The sequence below is a fragment of the Dermacentor variabilis genome, chromosome 8, assembly GCF_050947875.1.
Source record: "Dermacentor variabilis isolate Ectoservices chromosome 8, ASM5094787v1, whole genome shotgun sequence".
NCBI lineage: Eukaryota > Metazoa > Arthropoda > Arachnida > Ixodida > Ixodidae > Dermacentor > Dermacentor variabilis.
This window is the reverse complement of record NC_134575.1, coordinates 79,816,392-79,836,021: the sequence shown is the minus strand read 5'-3', so window position 1 is coordinate 79,836,021 and position 19,630 is coordinate 79,816,392. Positions and strand designations below refer to the sequence as shown.

The 19,630-nt window shown below is 46.9% G+C and overlaps 1 protein-coding gene across 1 annotated transcript in view; it reads left to right on the top strand.

Annotated features, from left to right (window-relative positions):
• The first annotated feature begins 3,380 nt into the window (after positions 1–3,380).
• The window catches only part of LOC142590371 (cytochrome P450 3A13-like), a 103,584-nt gene continuing 87,334 nt past the window's right edge, over positions 3,381–19,630 (top strand). Inside the window, exon 1 of the mRNA XM_075702442.1 lies at positions 3,381–3,601. Within this exon, the coding sequence (XP_075558557.1) occupies positions 3,555–3,601 (47 nt within the window). The 5' untranslated portion in view covers positions 3,381–3,554. The remainder of the gene's footprint in view (positions 3,602–19,630) is intronic.

Here is a 19,630-nt window from a genome sequence, read left to right as displayed (position 1 = left end):
TTACCAGCCAGGTCTTGCTGGCGCTCGCCGTACACAGCTTGTTCCTCAGGAGTACACACTACTCGTCGTGTTCCCATAGTTGTAGGTGGGATGCAATTTGCGGAACCACTAATCGAAAGCTCCGTATATTGGGCGTAAGGCCAACCACTGGATATGCGGGTACTGCAATCGTTTTGACAATTGACGTCTTTGTGTTTCTCATACAGATGACGCGTACGTTCGGCTGCGACGGAGAGAACGACGTCCGTGACGGCAAGCCCGCTGTACACCATTGTCGCTTGCGTGCGATGGTCCGAGTTTGCTCGGCGGCGTTGTTAGCAGCATCCGCGCGGCACTGGCGCGTGCGATTCTTCAAAATTAAATTGCTTCCAAATTAGATCTGTCCATTCACGCATAGGCAATCGATCCAATCAAGTTCACCCATTTGTATTTCGGCTCCTCCCAAGGGCTTTGTAGCGCCTCTTTTAATTAGTGACGAGGGCACGGGTGATTCCGCTCTGCTGTTAGAGGCCGCCCACATGTATTGCACCACTCAAGCAGAGCCTTGAATACGCGGCTGGCCTCTGTTGTCCGCTCACAAACACAGGAGAATGGAGGGAAGCCGGCCATACGGCATTGTCAGCACACATACACTGACAGCAATTCCTGAACATGAGATTGTACAGGGACACCACATATTTCGGGGTATTCACGCAACTGCCGTTTCAGCAAGCTTCTCAATGCACCTGCGGGGCAGAAAATACGCAAGGGTTCGTACAAAAAGCCGTCGAGGCGTCATGGTCACGGCAACAACAACAAAACATAATCTCTTAGCTTGGTTTCGGGGTTTTTTTTTTGTTTCAGCTGCTTGCCCGAGGGGCCGGCAACACCCGCCTTGCTCGCCGGCTCTTTTCCCAGGACATTTGGGCGCCCATTGAGCGGTGCTTGGCCTACTTGAATAATGCGGCACCGTGACAGCCACCTACTACCGTTGTACCCTCACCCTTGCAGAGGCCTTGCAAATCTTTGCATCTGCAAACTATTAGCTCAACTGAAATGATCAAGTCACTAGACGGAAGTGTCAACGTTGGTTCTGGTGACCTTTACCAGAATTTGTTATGGATGCAGAGCACATTTGCTCTATAAATAATGATGGTACAGCAGCTCTTTGTCTATATATATAGGCATAAACTGTACTAGTATGAAATAATTTCGTTAATGCCTAATGTAAATGTGACATCTTGAGCATAACACGTGCTACTGTGTGTACCTACTAAATATGGCCTAGAGAAAGGCTCTGCTCACCTAAAGTTGCTAACATATCGAAACTGCTCACAAAAATTTTGTATTCATGGGCCTGAAACCACGAAACTGAGCCTGCAGCAAACCACATAACTACCATTGTGGCCCCACTGGGAATTCTTGAATTTTCTTTCTACCCAAGGTGCATTTGTAAAGGCTTTATATTATGTGCACTTTTACTAACCTTGTTGCGTCATAAATAACTCCTATTGGTTGAGCTTCTATGAAGAAATTATAGTGCTTTATTTGTTTCCATTGATGCGATTTACTGAAAACTGCTGTGTGTATTTTCAATTCAACTTGTGATCCTCCTGTAACTGTTTTATTGAAATAAATCTTGTATATTTAATGCGACTGTCAAATGATTCAGCAGCCTGCAGAACTTAGTTATGTAGCTTCTTTCCTGCTAGCACAAAGAAGTATAGCTCGCTTTCTATATGTTTTAATTTAATGCAGTTTTATCAAGTTGCATGTAATGTATTAGCTTAATGCGTCATGGAAATATGTGCACAATGCTTAGCTGCACTGCAGCCTTCTTTTAGCACGCTTTGAGCAGCGGTGGGTTGTATTCCTGACCTCTCTCCTGGTACTACAGCTTTTGCATGGCAAAATGTTTGGTTGCCTTATTGGACCGCTGGGATGTATCTTCAAGTGCCATGCAGTTCCTTTGATTATTGCCCCAAGGCAAACACAATACCAGACCAACCTTTGTTAATAATGTGTAAAATGCAACAGGCCTGCTGCACAGCTAGGGCACATTATGACGAACATCCCTATTGTTCTAATTTATGGTCAATATGGACGTCACATGGATGTTCGAAATCCAGAATCAAACGTCCCACAAACATCCTTTAGCCAATTTTATCATGAGAACCCAGCAAACAAGGACACCAAAGAAAACATAGAGTTAATTACTTTTACTTATTAATTGAATTAAAGAAATTATAAAATAATGGTAATGAAAGTGGTTAAAGAAACCAACCTGCCGCAGGTGGGGAAAGATCCCAAGTCTTCGCATTATTCGTGCGATGCTCGATCCCACGTTTTCGCGTAGTGCGAAGACTTGGGATCGTTCCCCAGCTGCGGCAAGTTGTTTTTTTTATCCACTTTCATTGTCATTAATGTCTCATTTCTTTATTTCAGTTAATAACTTCAAGTAATTACGCCTATGTTTTCCTTGGTGTGCTTGTTTGTTGGCTTCTCATGATATAATGAATAAAAACCGGGCCCCTCGGTTAACTATTCTCGTTCTTTAGACGATTTGTAACATAAAATACCCCAGAAGCGTCCTAAATCCTGGCAAAAATGGCCTTACTACGTAGTTGGGATAATTCAAAAGGAGCAATTCATATTTAAACATCTCTTCAACGTCTCATTATCCCATTATGACGATTGTGGGACATTTCGATAAACTTTCAAGTTGTGTACATGGGACGATCCCATGGACATTCAAGAATGATCCATAGGCTTCCTACATATCTCCTAGGACGTGCGAATGTCCCGTTGCGGATATCTGCTGGACAACTGTAGGACGTTGGCGGCCCAGCTTCAAAGAGGATGCCAATAAACATAATCGTCATTTAGCTACATTTGCGTGGCGCCGAATATTTGCTGCTGCAGTAACAAATGCAAATTGCAACCATCTTTAAAACCACTGCTGTCATCGCGAGAACGGCATCATTTTTTTAGTCAGCGCATTGTCGTGTTTATTACTTTTGTCCGTCTACGTTTCCTGCGCTATTTCATCGTCAAAACCCAAGTTAAGCCGACAACTCAAGCGACGCAGGGTTCTGATTGTTACAGAGAATTTCGACGGTGTGCCGGATGTAATACTGCGCATTTTGCTTTGCAAAACGCAATTATGTTTTGTCTTTCGTTCTGGTTTTACTTTTTGGTGGCTGCAACAACTTGTCGCTGCGCTCGCGATGAGGTGCAGGCGCGTTATAGGCACACAGTGGTACGTACGTGCGCACACACACACACACACACACGAGTACGCGCGCGCGCACACGCACGCTACACAGGCGAATGGACTCGCACGTGATTGGTAACCCTTGCGTGTCGGGGCCCCGTTAACAGGATGAGAGCTCGAGAAGCCGAGCAGCTGCCACATAGGCCCAGGGTGAATCACATTTTATGGTGATGTCGACCGCATCCGTGGAATATATGAATCGGACGGGTACTGAACATCCGGGAACAGTGCACGCAAGACAACGGCGGAGATAACTTGTTTTCGCCCATCGCGATAAACGGCGCTCCTTTTGTCTTCGGCGATGTTCGCAACGTTGTGTCTGGCAGTGCTCTCAACGATTCTTTACAGGTATCGTGTCATAACCTCCAGCCTTATAGCAAGCAAATAATTTAAGAGGACATTTTCCGCCTGCTCAATTTGATAGCTTTGTTCAGCAAGCCAGCGAAATTTTCGTACTTCTTTTCACAGCAATTAGCAAATTTTTAGCTGCACCTGTCGGCTAACCATTGAATACCCGCAACATAGATAGTCAAAGAGTGCAGTCGTCTTTCAGCCTGTTAAATGTTGTGCAAGATAACCGACTCAAACAGATAAGTAGGAGTACAAAGTTTGTAAACTGGGATAAGGTGCCTCAGAAAGGCTGGCCAACGTTTCGATAGGAGGACCTATCTTCGTGAAGGCCTTCTTTTGTTCTCGATGCCCCGTTTCTTTTTGCACGTGCCCTGTATTTATTCTTATCTCTTTGATGCAGCTCAGCCTATGTAGGACTGATGTTACAGAACAAACAATCCACTTTTCTTTTTATCTTTCCGTTTGTTAAAAAGCACGCGGAAGATCTGCTAACTGCCAATTAAGAGGTCGAAAGAATGTAAAAGGTAAAGGATGCACTGCCGTGGACATATACAGGATGAGGAAAAATCACTGTACGGCTCATTTTTGGGAATTGGCGCGAGTGTGCTTAGACTAAGGAGGCATCGTGTATTCAAGTCAATGGTATCCGAATGGTGGCTACGGTTTTCATTACAAGAAGCGTGGTTTACTCCTAATATAGGTCAAATTAGCAATGCGGGCATAATTCGCGCCAATATAGTCCAAAATTATCCGCATTGCGCCAGTGACAATACAATCGCCTAGTTGGCCCCCATCTGGCCTCGGAGTTAAATAAAAGGAGGGCCCACCAAATGTCCACGCAAACGAAGACCATCTAAAAAAATATTCGCGTATTTATGATAACTCCTAGTAGCCAGATTTCAAGACAAGGATCAGACGATAACAAACACCTAAAATCCTGGAAGAACTCACAAATACACTGCTTAGCAGTTTGTGCATCCTTCTCAGCGATCCGTCGAGTGCGTTTTAAGTTTACGAGAAAAAAGTTTACTAAGATTCCTGGCTACCATAAAAGGCCGTCTCATGGAGGTGCTAAAGGCGTCGGTAAACATCTTGCTTAGTTACTAAGTGTCTTTGCGGCGCAATATCATGTCACCAAGCTCGTACTGAACATCAGTGCGACCCGAATTCTGCTGGGCTGCCCGCTACAGACAAGCATGGTTGATATGCTTGCGAGCAACAGTGACAGCCGCCTCAAGTCTCCTGCCTAAAACAGTAGCGAAAGTGTGGCTATCAGGGGAAAGAAACGTGATGGGGCAACCGTCTTTACTAATGGGAAAATATTTTTTTCTAAATATTAGACCAAGATTGAAACCAGTAGAGCGATGTACTGCGGGTCGGATTGCGAGCGCCATTTCTGAAAGATTGGCGTCCCAGTTTATATAACGTGCGCTTTGGGCAATAAGCTTATCTCAAAACTTCCTATGGACGATCTCAGTGATGTTTGCTTGTGAGGAATACAGCGTTGCTTGGCTGTGTTTGACACCAAGGGTGTAACACGGCATCGGAATACGCGAATCATGAAGTAAGTATCGTTCTGAGTTATCACTTGTTCCAGGAAATCGTATTGCGAAAACATTTGCACGAGCTAATCTCGGCTATGTAGCGATGTCAGTGTGCGCCAAAGGAGCAACTCCTTGCACTTTGTGAAGAGCACAGTGATCACTAAGAACTAGCGGTTACCACGAGCTTTGCAATAAAAAGGTCTCATAATACCACAAGCTGCAATCTGCCAAGTGCTGCGACTAATGGGCTGCATCAATCCGGGTGGTGGACCCGCCCGGTGGTTTACCCGTTGACATATAAAACAACGTCTACCATATCGGAGAGCATCCTATCTCATGCCTCGCCAGGAAGCACTCTGACACAACTGACGGTTGGTCTTGCTGGCAGAGCTGTGACCAGCCATTGTGTTGTCATGGAAGTACCGTAGGAAGTCGGTTCAGAGACTACGTGGAGACTACTAGGAAGAGAGAGTTACAGCGAACATTGTCAATTAAGGAATGTATTGAAGTAGGACACTGTCCTCAGCAAAGCTACAGAAGTTGAACTCGTCATTCTTGCTTTTTTGAGTAGACTACGTTCACGTAGGGGGGCAGTCACCTGATGGCAATACTGTCCTCGCGTTTACCAGCGAGAAGGCACTGTCTGCTGATGAAGGATACCCACCGCGAGTCAGCATCAAAAACAGCAACCAGGCCAGATGTGTCCTGTGTGGAAGAGGAATCAAACAACGGTGTACTGTAGAGGGCGTCAGCCATTTTGTTCAGAATGCCAGTTTTTTGTTCAACGGTAAAGGTATATCGTTGCAACGTTAATGTATACAACGAAAGGTGACCAGTCAGTATTTGCAAGCTGCAGTAAAATTAGGGCCATGTGCTCTGTTTCAATTGTCAAGGAGGCACCATCTATGTACAAACAAAACTTTTTCAGCGTGTGTACAATGGCTACGCATTCACACTCAGTCAACGTGCAATTCTTTTCTGCCGCCCTCAGCGTGTGACTTGCGAAGGCAGCCTGTCGAATTCCAACAATAAAACTGCTCCTAGACTATAGTCGCTAGCGTCTGTTTGTAACACAAATGGTTTATTCACGTCCGGAAGATGTGGTGCAGCCGTTGCAGAATTGCTTCGGTATAGTACACAAATGCTTCTTGCTAAGTTTCGGCTCAATTGAATTTTGGACCCTTTCGCAACAGTTGTTTAAGTGCAGCCGGGAGCTTTCCACAGCGATGTATGAAGGCACAGTAACCCACTATGATGACCAGAAACACTGCAAACAATTAATGTCATGCTGCACGAGTGAACGAAGCTTCGCGTCACGTGGGTGATGATGCCTGTCACCAACAACGACATTGGAGAGGGCTAACTATACTTATGGATAACCTGTTAGACCAATTCTTTACATGTCCTCCAGAACATTGTCGCTCAAGAGCGAGAAAAGAGATGACAACATCGTGCATGTAGGTCATAGCGAATCATTACTGCATATAATCGAGAACGATGTATGTTAAGCGTTCAAAAGAAAAGGCGATCTGTTTAAGCCGAATTACCAGAGGCCGAACTCAAAGAGCCCTTTGTAAGCGATAAATGTAGTTTAGGGATGCTCGCAGGTCACTCCTCCAGTAAAAAGCCACGAGACCCCTTCGAGTGAAGAGAAGACATGCATACTACCAAGACTCGGCAGAGTTGATTAAATTCAGGGGAAAGAGTAAGCATCCGGGAAGGCAGCATCGTTTAGGCGGTGATAGAGAGAGAGAGAGAGGAGCGTTCAGGAAAGGCAGGGAGGTTAACCAGTCAATAGTCTGGTTGGCTACCCTACACTGGGGGATGGGAGAAGGGGAAGAGAGAGAAGGTGTAGGTACGTGTACGGACAGCACTTCAGTTAGAGTCGCTCGAGCAAACCAGAAGTTCTGAGAAAACACAAAAGTGCCTTCACTGCCTTCTGAGCCGATGATCGGTCGGGACGGTGCTCTAATATGGTCTGTTCACTCAGAGGACGATTATCGAGTGTCCTCAATGTGTTGGACAAAGACTGTCTTTGTGCTTGAAATTGAGGACAATGGCACAATAAGTGGTCAATGTTCTCCTCGCATCCGCAAACGTCACATGCAGGAGTATTAGTCATTCCAATTAGTGCTGAGTAGGCATTCGTGAAGGCAACTCCAAGCCATAACCGGCACAGAAGAGACGCTTCACGTCGGTGTAGACCCGCTGGAGGTTTGAGTTGAAGTGACGGGTTTAGTCTTTGCAGTCTTGTGCGCCTTGTATGTGCGGTGTTCCACTCTGCCAAGGAGATCGTGCGTGCTAGAATGCCAAGTTGCCTCGCGGCGTCGGTCCTTGAGAGAGGAATGGGGACGCAGCGGTCTTCTTGGTTTGACGTCCGAGCTGCCTTATCGGCGTCATCATTTCCAATGATACCGCAATGACCTGGTATCCACTGAAAAGAGATATCATGGCCTTTTTCGATTAAGTGATGAACAAGTTCCACGATTTCGCACGTGAGCTGATCGTGAGTTCCAGGTCGGAGAAACGACTGCACACATTGCAAGGCCGGCCCTGAATCGCAGAAGACCGCCCATTTTCTAGGACTTTCAGCATTTATTACTTGAAGCGCGTCGCGGAGAGCCGCCAGCTCTGCAGCTGTAGACGTAGTGACATTGGAAGTCTTGAACCGCTTGGTTATTCTCATTGCTTGTATAACTAGAGCGCCGCCGGAACTGGTTGATGTAGTTGATCCATCAGTGTAGACGTGTGTGCAGTCGCTGTATTTCTCGTACAAGAGAAGTAAAGTTAGTTGCTTGAGCGCTGATGATGGCAAGTCCGACTTTTTCTGAAGGCCTGGGATTGTAAGGATCACTTGAGTACGGCGCATACACCATGGAGGACTGGAAGGCCTTGCCGCAGGTATGTAACCTGACCTAAAAGAGGCACGGTGCGCGAAGACAGTCGCACTGAATGTCGTGTGAGGCCTATCTACTGGGAGGCTTGCTAGGTGGTGGGTAGGGGTCCGGGCAACGTGTCGTATGTGCACACGCATTGTTTCAATGATAATGTGCGTTTTAATAGTGAAATCTTGAGCGACTGCAATAACCTCAGTCGTTGACGCACTCCGCGCTAGACCGAGACAGATCTTGAGGGCTTGGGCTTGGATGCTTCAGTTCTGCAGGTGTTGGACATGACCGGTAGGCTGTACCGTAGGAATCCAATAAAGAGGACCCTGTACAGTTGCAGCATAGAGTGTATTGGTACTCCCCCGGTCTTTCCTTCAAGGAACCTAAACATATGACAAATTCCTGTCAGGCGCTTTTTCACATAATTCACATGAGGGGTCCAGGAGAGATTTTTATCAAGGACCACTCCCAAAAATCTGTGACTCGTGTTGTACGAGATCATGTGTCTGTCGACGGATATCACGTATGGAGACATTGATTTCCTGGTAAATGCCACCGCTGCGCACTTTTCGTATGATATACGAAGTCCTTGTTCTCTAAGGTAGGAGGACGTTAAAGTGGCATACTTTTGAAGCCGCGCGCGAAGCTGCAGTCACGTCACAGCCGACGTCCAAATGCAAATGTCGTCGGCGTAGATGGATAGCCTAACGGTGCCTGGCAGGATGTCGGTGAGTCCAATGAGTGTTAGACTGAAGAGCGTTGGGCTGAGTACTCCGCCCTGAGGCACCCCACGGTTACTGTAATGCTGCGAGGTCGGGCCATCCTCGGTAAGTACGAAAAAGGATCTCTTATGTAGATAGCTACTTATCCAGAGATAGACTTTGCCGCCAAGTCCTACTGCCTCTAACGCGTTGAAAATCACTTCGTGCGTTACGTTATCGTACGCTCCTTTAACATCCAGAAACAGGGCAGCAGATAATCTTTTGCAGGACTTCTGGTGCTCGACGTACGTCACTAAGTCGATAACGTTGTCTATGGAAGAACGGCCACGCCTGAAGCCGGCCACTGCATCTGGATATACCTGGTAATGTTCGAGGTACCATTCTAGCCGTGCTAGAACCATCCTCTCCATTAGTTTTCCGATGCAACTGGCAAGCGCAATTGGTCGGTATGATGCAATGTCTACAGGCGACTTGCCAGGCTTGAGTAGTGGAATTAGGCGACTGGTCTTCCATTCCTGGGGAACCGTACCTGTCTGCCAGGAGCTGTTGAACAAGAGCAGGAGCACTTTTCGAGCCTCTTCGCCAAGATTACATAGGGCACGGTAGGTTATACCGTCGGGTCCTGGTGAAGATGAACGCTTGCACAAGGCCAGTGCAGCTTCGAGCTCGTCCATGGAGAAAGGACTATCCATGCGGGGGTCGCGTGAAACCGGTGAGTGGTGGAGCGGCGATGTTCCAGCGGAACTAGTTTCGCCAGCAATCCTCCTGCAGAAAGCTTCCGCTACGTCAATCTCGCTGCATTGTTGGTGAAGGGCCAAAGACTTAAAAGGGTGACGCTGCTGTGGGGTTCCACGGAGACCACGAACAGTTCCCCATATGTGAGACAAAGGTTTTCGTGGATCCAAAGATTCGCAGAATGATTTCCATCTTTGCGATGCGAGTTTGTCCATGCGACGCTGAATCTTCTTTTGAGTTCTTCTGGCCAACCTCAAGTCATGTACAGACTTCGTGCGCCTGTATCTTCGCTCTGCACGACGACGAATTGCACGAAGCTTCTCTAGCTCGATGTCGTATTCGGTGCATGTATACGTTCTCAGAAGCGAATTTTTCGCAACCTCTAGGGCACCTTTTATGATGTCCTCTAGGCAAGAGGATAAGTCATCACGACAGCCGTCTTCGACAATTGACTTGAACATTGGCCAGTCTATACATTGTGTGACGCCGGCTAACCTGGAGTCCGTCAACCCTTCAACCCTAAGATAAGTGGGTAGGTGGTCACTTCCCCGCGTTTCAATATCCGGAAACCACCTGACCTTTCTAGTGAAAGAGCGTGAAACAAAGGTCAGGTCCAGGCAGCTACAGTAGGCAGTTCCACGCAGGAAGGTGGGGCTTCCATCATTTAACAAGCACAGTTCTTGTTCGGAGGCAAATGACACTAATTTTCTGCCTCTCGAGTTTATCTTAGAACTTCCCCAGATATGGTGGTGGGCATTAAAATCTCCAGTAATCACCAAAGGCTGCGGAGTCGCCGTCGTGATTCGCCGTAATCTCTCGCAGTCCAGCCGACTTGAGGGCGATATGTAGGCTCCAATTAATGTGAAAGTGAGCTTGCCTTTCTTTACTGTCAGACATACGTATTGGTTTTCTTGGTCAGGCGACACTGGGTGATGGACATACGTAAGATCACGTCGCATAAATAAGATAATCTTGCTGCATTCTCCGTGTGTGGCGGACATGAAACACTCATACCCGGACAGTCTGATGTTATCTGATAAGGGCTCGCAGATGACGATGATTGGGAACTTATTCGTGAACACAAACTGTAGAAAGTCCGACATGCGTGACTTCAGTCCTCTAGCGTTCCACTGAAATATCGACGCGTTTCGGACTTCGTCACGAAACGACGGCTTCTGGAGAGCCATGATTTTAACCAAGAGCTGCAAGTACTGGACTCAAAGTGTCCAGCACCAGTAGTGCGCTTTGCGCTGACGTGGACTTCATGTTGGTAAGTATAACGCGAATGGCATTCATGAGCGACCGCAGAATGTTGATGACCTGGAGATCATCAGTCAGCGTCGCTTCAACAGGTGCAGAAGCCGTCGAAGTCGGTGCGTTTTGAGGTAACTTAGCAGGGAGTTGTGCGCTCGGTAGCTCAGGCCATTCTTCAGGACGGGCGAGCCTCCCCGCTTTGTTTGCTTTCCTTGTATCTGTCATGGTGGCGCAGTGCGGTGATGCGGCAGTCCGTCTGACGGTAGCTGGCGTGTACCTATCTGCAGTTTCGGAATTTCGCGAACGTTTTCGGTGGCGATGCCGACGTCGCCGAACAGCGGTAGCAGCTTCTCGATGCGTCGAATTGTCCCGCACCATTCGTTTTAGAATGGTGAATTCCGTCCGCATCCGCGGGCAATCCTTTGATGAGGCCTTGTGAGGACCACTGCAGTTAGGGCATTTTAGAACATGTGCGTTGCAGGCGTCTTCTGAATGAGACTCAGAGCACCGCGGTCACACGACGTTGTTCACACAGACACCCTTCACGTGGCCAATCTTGTAACACTTGAAACACTGGAGGGGCTTCGGTACGAATGGTCGTACTGGATGGCGGACATGTCCTACTTTGACGTGGGAAGGAAGGCTGTCTCCTTCAAACAAAATCTTCACACAGCGTGTGTTTCCCAATCTGGAAATCCTTGTAATGAAATTGCCTTCTGTCGTTGGCTTTATCAGCGTTGGCAAGTCGTCATTAGAAATGGCAACGTCGACGTCATAAATGACGCTCGCAGTACCATCGCCGCCTGTGGGGATCATTGATCGCACCTTTACATTGTCGATATCAGTTATATTACGTAGGTGTTGTAGGGCGCTGCGATGTAAAACATCAACTGCCAGGACATTCTTCCGCGAGTTTATTCGCACGTCTTTAATCTCATTTGGTGCGATTCTCTCAAGTAAGCAAGAGAGGACCTGCCTGTTGAGGAGCCGCAAATTGGTCGCCGGGTCCACGGGCATGAAGAGCACAGTGTGCGGCCAGCGCAGCGGTGCACTGTTCACGGTAGAAGCACTGGGCGATGAAGATGCCTGCAGTAGTCTTCGCTGATCTACTCATCACGACCTGGAAGTCATCGTCCGATGAGTCGTAGCTGTCCGAACATATCTCAGTGGCCTCGCTGTCTGTGTCGCCTGACGCACTTCCACGTTTCCTGGACGCTACCCGACCTGACTGCTGCACATCAGGAAAGTCCTCGGAGATTTCTTCATCCATTGCCGCAAGGAGGGAGCGGCAGCTCCCAGAAATGCAGGAAAACAAAGCGAAAAAGCGGAGACAAACGTAGAAGCGTTCTATCAAACAATCACTTCGTCTTCCTCTCTTCAGGTGGTGATAGACTCTGCACAAGCCTACGGTGCCGTTCTTCTTTAGCGCTAGATAATTGGGCACGCCTAATACGATTGAGGCAGTCTCACAGCACCAGCGTCGATCATCTCCTGGAGGACAACGTCAAGGAGTGCCCATTTATGCATGCTCAGAGACCTTGAGAGGCAGATTCAAGGTCTGGCGTCTCCCGGGTCAGTGCGATGACGCATGACAGGAGTGCAACCTGGTTTCTCCGTGCACACAGCAGCAAATGGCTCGACCGTGCGTGCATGCTGTGGTTTCTCCATAGGCTCAAAAGCACGTCTTTGTAAAGTGTCGAGGATTGTCGACGGCAGCCTACACCTCATCATGACGGCAGCGCATTTGCGTGTGCTTTGCACGGGAGGGTGGCCACGGCAAATGAAAAGGGATCGCGGGCACACGACATTTGGAAGCCGTCGATTCCGAAGTTGAGTACCAGGTTCTCCCGTACGATAAAACGTTGCGGCCTCGGATGCCTTGGGATCAACAGTACGAAAGAGCTCCTACGTAGCCAAAACATAATCTAGCAGCCCTTCGTCTGGGTGTATTGTACCGGCATCCACTACCTGGTGATGAGGTAAGAGCTCCGACAGGAATGACTGCAAAAACCGGTCCATGCACTTTGACGTGGGCGGCAAACTCACCTATCTCACCACCATGGCATTGCGCAGAGGAACGGGCAGCAGCCGTGAGAGCAAGCACTCCTCCGAGAAACGCAAGCAATAGGGGAATTTGACAGTTAATCGAGGCAGTTCGTGAAATATTTCCTGATATTGCGGCCGGGAAACGTTGGAATGTCCAGCGCTAACTCTGTCATTGTTTGAGACTCACGCGGGTGGCGGCGAGTCTCTCACAGAATTGCAGTCTGATGCAGAGGCGACGAAGCAGTGTAATCGTCCCGCTTACAAGCATCAGTGTCTCATCGCAGCTCAACCTCCTCCGAAGCAATCTTGCGTAATAAAGACCCGTTCTTCGTAGATCGAAAAAAAAAACAGAACGAAAGCGACAAAACCATAAAAAAGGAAAGCAAAATCTCTGCGAAACCGCCACACAAATGAAAGCGATTACCCCTGCCAACAAGCCTAATACATAGCAAATATTGCAAATAATGATAACGTCAAACAAACGAAACCTTGGTGCCTGTCTCCGAGTACCACTAGCTGTCCCCACGTTGGGAGCCAATGTGGACTCAGGGTCATTGCTTCTGAATCAGAAGGCAAGCTGAGGCTTTCACAAACCGACACAGGTAAACACGCCGTGTCCGTCTGCGACCTCTCATGGCTGCTATCCAGCTCCCTGGCCAACCCCGATGGCGCACTATGGCGTATACCCTGCAGCGGCCCGTCACGATGGTGACAGCCGTAGTTTATAGCAACGTCCCACAATGAAAAATGTATACGCGGTTTGTTTATTTACTTCGCATCCATAGCCAGACCCTTATGTGTGCATATGAATGCCGGAAACCAAATATATCCTAGAAGTCTTTCGCTCGCATGTGCAGGCTGCCGGCCTCGGAATCTCATAGGAAATATCGCGCTGCAGGCAATTTTCTAAGACTGGCTAGCAGAAAGCAGGTGTCTAAATCTGCCTTTGCAATCAAGGTCTGAAAAAAAGACATACCAAAGACCAAAGACATGCGTGAGATGAACTTTGACGTTTACCACTCCAGTACCTGCACATCCTAGCTTCCAGAATCATGCCGGATTTCTTCTACAACATTGCAATGGGCGCGCAGGATTTAGCCGAGGAGTTGCGGTACGCTCTATAAAGTGGCTCAAAGTCTTGTGAGTACATGTTTCCAATAACCAATCATCTATGAGGGACTGTTGCACGAGTCAATGCACAACAGTGGTCTAGACTAGAGGTTGTGAACTCAGAGAGCATGAACGTGACCACAGGGCTCCCTTCCCTCCCAGCGATTCCCATTCGGCAAGTGCAGGCGCAGTTTACCATCATTCAGAGCTGTTTACATAAGCTGAACAGGTCAGGACTGTACAAAGGCACGTCACAATGCTGCAGTGGCGATACGTAAGATACATTTTATTGGATGGCCAGCACAGACTATGGCAAAAGATGAAGTTCACATATTATGTTATGCTACTCTGACCGCAAATAAACTGCCATAACTCACCGCCACGACTATCAAGCTGCTACTAGTGAGACGACCACCCCAGAGTCACTGCATCATTCACGCAGATGTGACAAGTGACTTCGTCTGCCCATCTCACTGCCCAACCTGATCGGCCTGCTCCTACAAGACAGCAACGCCTGATTCGTTACTACTTAAGTTCTTAGGTATGCACCATTCATCAAACCAATTAGTACAGTACGCAACACCGCGACAGTGCATATTTACAGTGGTTCGCTCAATGCAGTGGAACTCCTTAAGCAAGTTACAAAAACTCCACCAGTTCTGATATCGTAGTATTGAGTTGCAGTTGGTACAGGGCCGAGCTGACAATCGCTTAAACTACATAAAAGGCGAACTGAATCGATCGCCTGCTTAGTGTGAGGTACCTGTGTCCCTTACGTTGGATACTCACGGCCTCTCAAGCACAGAAATGTGACTGCCGACGGGACACACGTGCCTAAATTCTCCCGTATGCCAGCTTGCTTCCTCGTAACTTGACCACGGTGCAAGAAGTAAATATTTTTGAGGTTCCGTTCTGGAGTCGCGGTTATGCCATCCGTTACCTGGGCTTGTGGATCAACGACAAACGACAAGTATTCGCCCTTGCGGGAACGTTACATGCTCAACACCTGCTGCGGACGTGCGCTGGAATGCGGGCGATCAAATTTACCATTTTGAGAAAGGCTCGACTGAAGCCAGGCATCCAAGCAAGCCACACCTTTTGGCAAAGAAATCAAAAAGGATGATCGACATCGATAGAAAGACGAAGATGGTATGACGACGATGCCAAGGCAATTTACTGAAGTGATGAGAATGATAAGATGGTTCCGTGACGACAACGGTATGACGACTACTGTGTTACGACGATGGCGTGTTGACAACGGCATGACAAGGGTCGGATGATGAAGCTGGAATGACGACAGTGTAACGACCACGACGGCCTCACGACCTCAAACACATACCCGGTGGCGCGACCTATTAGACAACGTGGATCACTTGGTTCGAGTTGAAGGCATGAAGACGATAACATGACGAGAGTGAAATTACAAAGCTGGAATGACGACGAGTGTTCTACTACGACGGCATCCCTATCGGAGTGTGACAACGAAATCGTGATGACTGTACGGTGACACTAGCGTAACGACGATGACATGACGAGTATCGGGTAACAACGTAGGAATGACGATGATGAAATCACCTCAGCGCCCTCACTACCTCGAGTCCATACCTACTGGCCGAAGCAATTAGACAACTTCGGGCACTGGGTCTGGTAGAAGGCATGACGACGGCGGCATGAGGAGAGTAAGATATCAGTACGCTGGAGTGAAGACAATGGAACTACCACAACGGCATCACGACCTCGTGGCCCAAGCAGGTAGACAAAGTCAGCCACTAGGTTGGCGTTAGAGGGAAGACAGACAGACAGACAGACAGACAGACAGACAGACAGACAGAGACAGACAGACAGACAGACAGACAGACAGACAGACAGACAGACAGACAGACAGAGACAGACCGACGGACAGACAGACAGACAGACAGACAGACAGACAGACAGACAGACAGACAGACTGATAGATAGATAGATAGATAGATAGATAGATAGATAGATAGATAGATAGATAGATAGATAGATAGATAGATAGATAGATAGATAGATAGATAGATAGATAGATAGATAGATAGATAGATAGACAGGCAGGCAGGCAGGCAGGCAGGCAGGCTCAGAACTTCTAAGGTAGCCAAAGAATGTTATTCGCAATAAAAATGTATAAAACAAATGGTGACTGGTATTCTCATGCGGTTATACAACATACAGGTTATATATTATGCAAGAAAATATAGATAGGTGACTTATACAAAAGCAAAACTTATTTTCAGTAAAACGCAAAACACAGCAGTAATATGTACGCGACTAGTTATCCCTTTCCCAATGTACTGGTCCCTATACACTGGAGGCCAAGGGCAAGTCGCGCTTAAGCCGGTGAAAAGAATCCGTGTAACACCAGGGACCGAGTCTTTAATTCTAACCTTGACACTGGTAAATTGCCTGTGAAAACATTTTTGGAGATCATGGCTTTTCATGCGAAAGCCTCAAATGGCACATTATATGAAAAATCCGGCGTCTGCCGTCTGTAGCAACGAAACGGCAATTCCCATTGGATGCGACGCCACGTCACGAATGCGCCTGAATGAAACAAATGGCAAAAAGGCAACAGCTGCAGCCCTGTTAGCGCGCCAGGTGTTACGTTAGGGCAGAAGACATCGCCGCGACACCATGCCACCCTCGTTCTCGGAAGCGTGTGCTATCAGCGCGTTTCTGGCCCACACAAGCTGTCGCATTTCTTCTGACTGCCACTTCCTAAGGCCAGATCAACACGCAGCAAGCGCCTCAATGTGCTTGCTTGCCCGCGAAGAGCTTATAACTCGAAGGACCGCTCAACGGCGTTCAATTGGACATTGGTGCTTTCGCATTCAGAAATCAAAACAAGTATTTATGTGTGATCGGATTTTTTCTTACCTTGTGGGTGACATTGGCTGATATGTAAGAAACTAGACACTGTAGATGACGTATTGAACATCGTTAGAGGGTGTTCTACTTCTGGGAACTGCTCCAGAGAACCATGAAGAAAAATGTATGGTTGGATCTACGGCGTAGTAGATATTTGTCTATAGAAAACAAAGTTGGATTGTCGTTGGACCTTGTTATGCTTGTTGCCATATTGTCCATGGCACTTCTGCATGGAAGGGTTTGTTTGTGAGTCGAGTGCTAGGCCCACAGGATTGTATTTTTGAGTATGCATGTCCAGATTTGTAGCAACTCAAAAAGCACAAGGGTGTTATCTGCGTGGCTGCCGAGGGTGGAACCCTTGACAGCACTCAAAGAATTCTAAAATAGTAAGCCCAGAAAGGCTAGCACTTGCTAATGAAAATTTACTATTTAGCTTGTTTTCCCAATAGCTTCTTGTTGTAGTTTAATTTAATAATACAAGGCCGCCCGTTGAGTCTGTCATAATGATCACAAAAATCGACTTCCTTGCTCCACAGCAGATCTTTCATTTCTTCATTGCTCACATTTTTTTTTCATTTATGAGGCGAAAGACTTAAGTGGACCAACGGAAAAGGTTCATTACCCCGTAAGCAACCAAACATGCAACGGCTGAATATGAATGAATAACCAAAGGAAGGAAAGAACCAAGGAAAAAATAACTAAAGAAGGAAAGAAATACTGAATGAAGAAACAAAAGATAGTAAGGAAGAACGAAAGAAAGAACGAGAGAACTAAAGAATGAAGAAAAAAGTTTTTGCTATTGTATTAGGCGCTCGCATGTGTCGTTGAGGGGGTGGACCTACAGTGCAATGCGTATACTTTGCACTGGCGCTCTTTCTGTCTTGCTAGAAGTCTGACGCCTCCAATTATACAAATTCATGCATTATCACGTCTGTAGCAGGTTCCCGCTGCACACGTGGTAATGCATTACACGAGTTTAAAACCTGCCAATTTCTTTTTTTCTTATAACCAGGTGAGACAGCAACTTGTAGACCGCAAAATGCAAATAATTTAGCCAGAGAATGTTTGCCTTAAGAACTTCCTGTTGATGTAGTTTTGTTGAGGCGCCAGTTTCTTCAAATATGATCAAAGCTTTGTACCGTTGTGACGTGCGTTAGCCTGCTTTAGCATTTTGTGAACATCTCTATTATGTGAGCGAACACTTATTGCGGACGTGAGGTCCGAAACGTCTTTATTGTCGATAAGCAACTTCGGCGATAACCTGCGGTGAAGTCGCGAACGCAGTTTAAAGAAATAAAGTTAAAGAACATTTTACATTTAAAAACGAGCTTCAAGTCTCAAGGTCTGATTGCTGAGTATGTCATTGTTATCTCTCTGGGCAGCACTAAACCAACAAAGCCCGTTTGAAGAAGACTAAGCTCATGGTCAACTCCAGTACCGCCTATGCGTACACATGTATAACGCAAGACCACTTTTGTTTAACAACCCTTTCACCAGTTTGAACAAAATTCGTTGAAATTGAGAGAGAACGCTAACGTCTAGGGACTTCAATAAGCAGACTTTTCATTTAAGGCCTGCACGTTGTTGCAGAATTTACCAAAAATAGAGTCCTTTAAAATATTGAGGCATGAATAATAATAATATTTGGGGTTTTACGTGCCAAAACCACTTTCTGATTATGAGGCACGCCGTAGTGGAGGACTCCGGAAATTTTGACCACCTGGGGTTCTTTAACGTGCACCTAAATCTAAGCACACGGGTGTTTTCGCATTTCGCCCCCATCGAAATGCGGCCGCCGTGGCCGGGATTCGATCCCGCGACCTCGTGCTCAGCAGCCCAACACCATAGCCACTGAGCAACCACGGCGGGTTTGAGGCATGAAGTTTACAAGGGCGTAACTCCGCAGCAAAAAGCAATGTCGCAGTTTTGCAAAGTGCGTGCGTTAAAGAATCTAAAGCTGACTGCTTTGACATTATAAGGTCGAGCTTAGGTGAATTTGCTACAAGGTCTATAAGGATTTTGCGAAAGCTTTACTCATGCAATGATGGGATTTGTAAGAGAGTTCTAAAATACATCGATGAGAGTTGTAAGATGTATTATTGGGTGCAGTTTACAAAAGTGTGAAAAAAATATTCTCAAATAGTATCCATTGCTGAACAGGATACACAGTTCTATGTTTGATTGCTTTCTATATGTTTTGTAATTTCCAACAGTTTTTATAAACAAATTAGCCACTCGCTAATATTTTTTTTTAAATACTACAAAGCTCATCAAATTTGGTGCAGTGCTTTTCAATAAATAATTAAGCGGAAGCTCATTGAACGAGAACTGTTCAATATATATGTAACATTGTACACCTTCACATGAATTTTTGGACCAACTCGCCTTATAAAGCTACGTAATAGAGCGATTCATTTGTTTGCATCTATTTATATCGTAGCACTCGAGCTAAAACTGCCACTTTACGATGTACTCCATTTGGCAGGTTAACATCAACTTGAGTATTTCTAGAGTCCCAGTGTTGGCAAGTTTAGACCACACTACGCCGCCTACCGCATATGCATTTTGTCGTTTCCGCCCGACCCATCTGGTGAATCATGGGCGTATGGCTCGCCAAGCATATCAATGCTCTCATGAAAGATTTTGTAAACAGGGAAACCTGCGATTTCAGCATTATATGAATGGCTAAAAAGGCCGCGGCATGTCTGGATGTAACGCTAGAGGAGCAGCTGCTACTGCCATTCATATATGGCTGCTCGCTGCACTTCTATGGCGTATTAAATGTTTGCTGCTCACCCTCAGGTATTCACCCCGGCAAAATGATGCTATTCTTTGCTG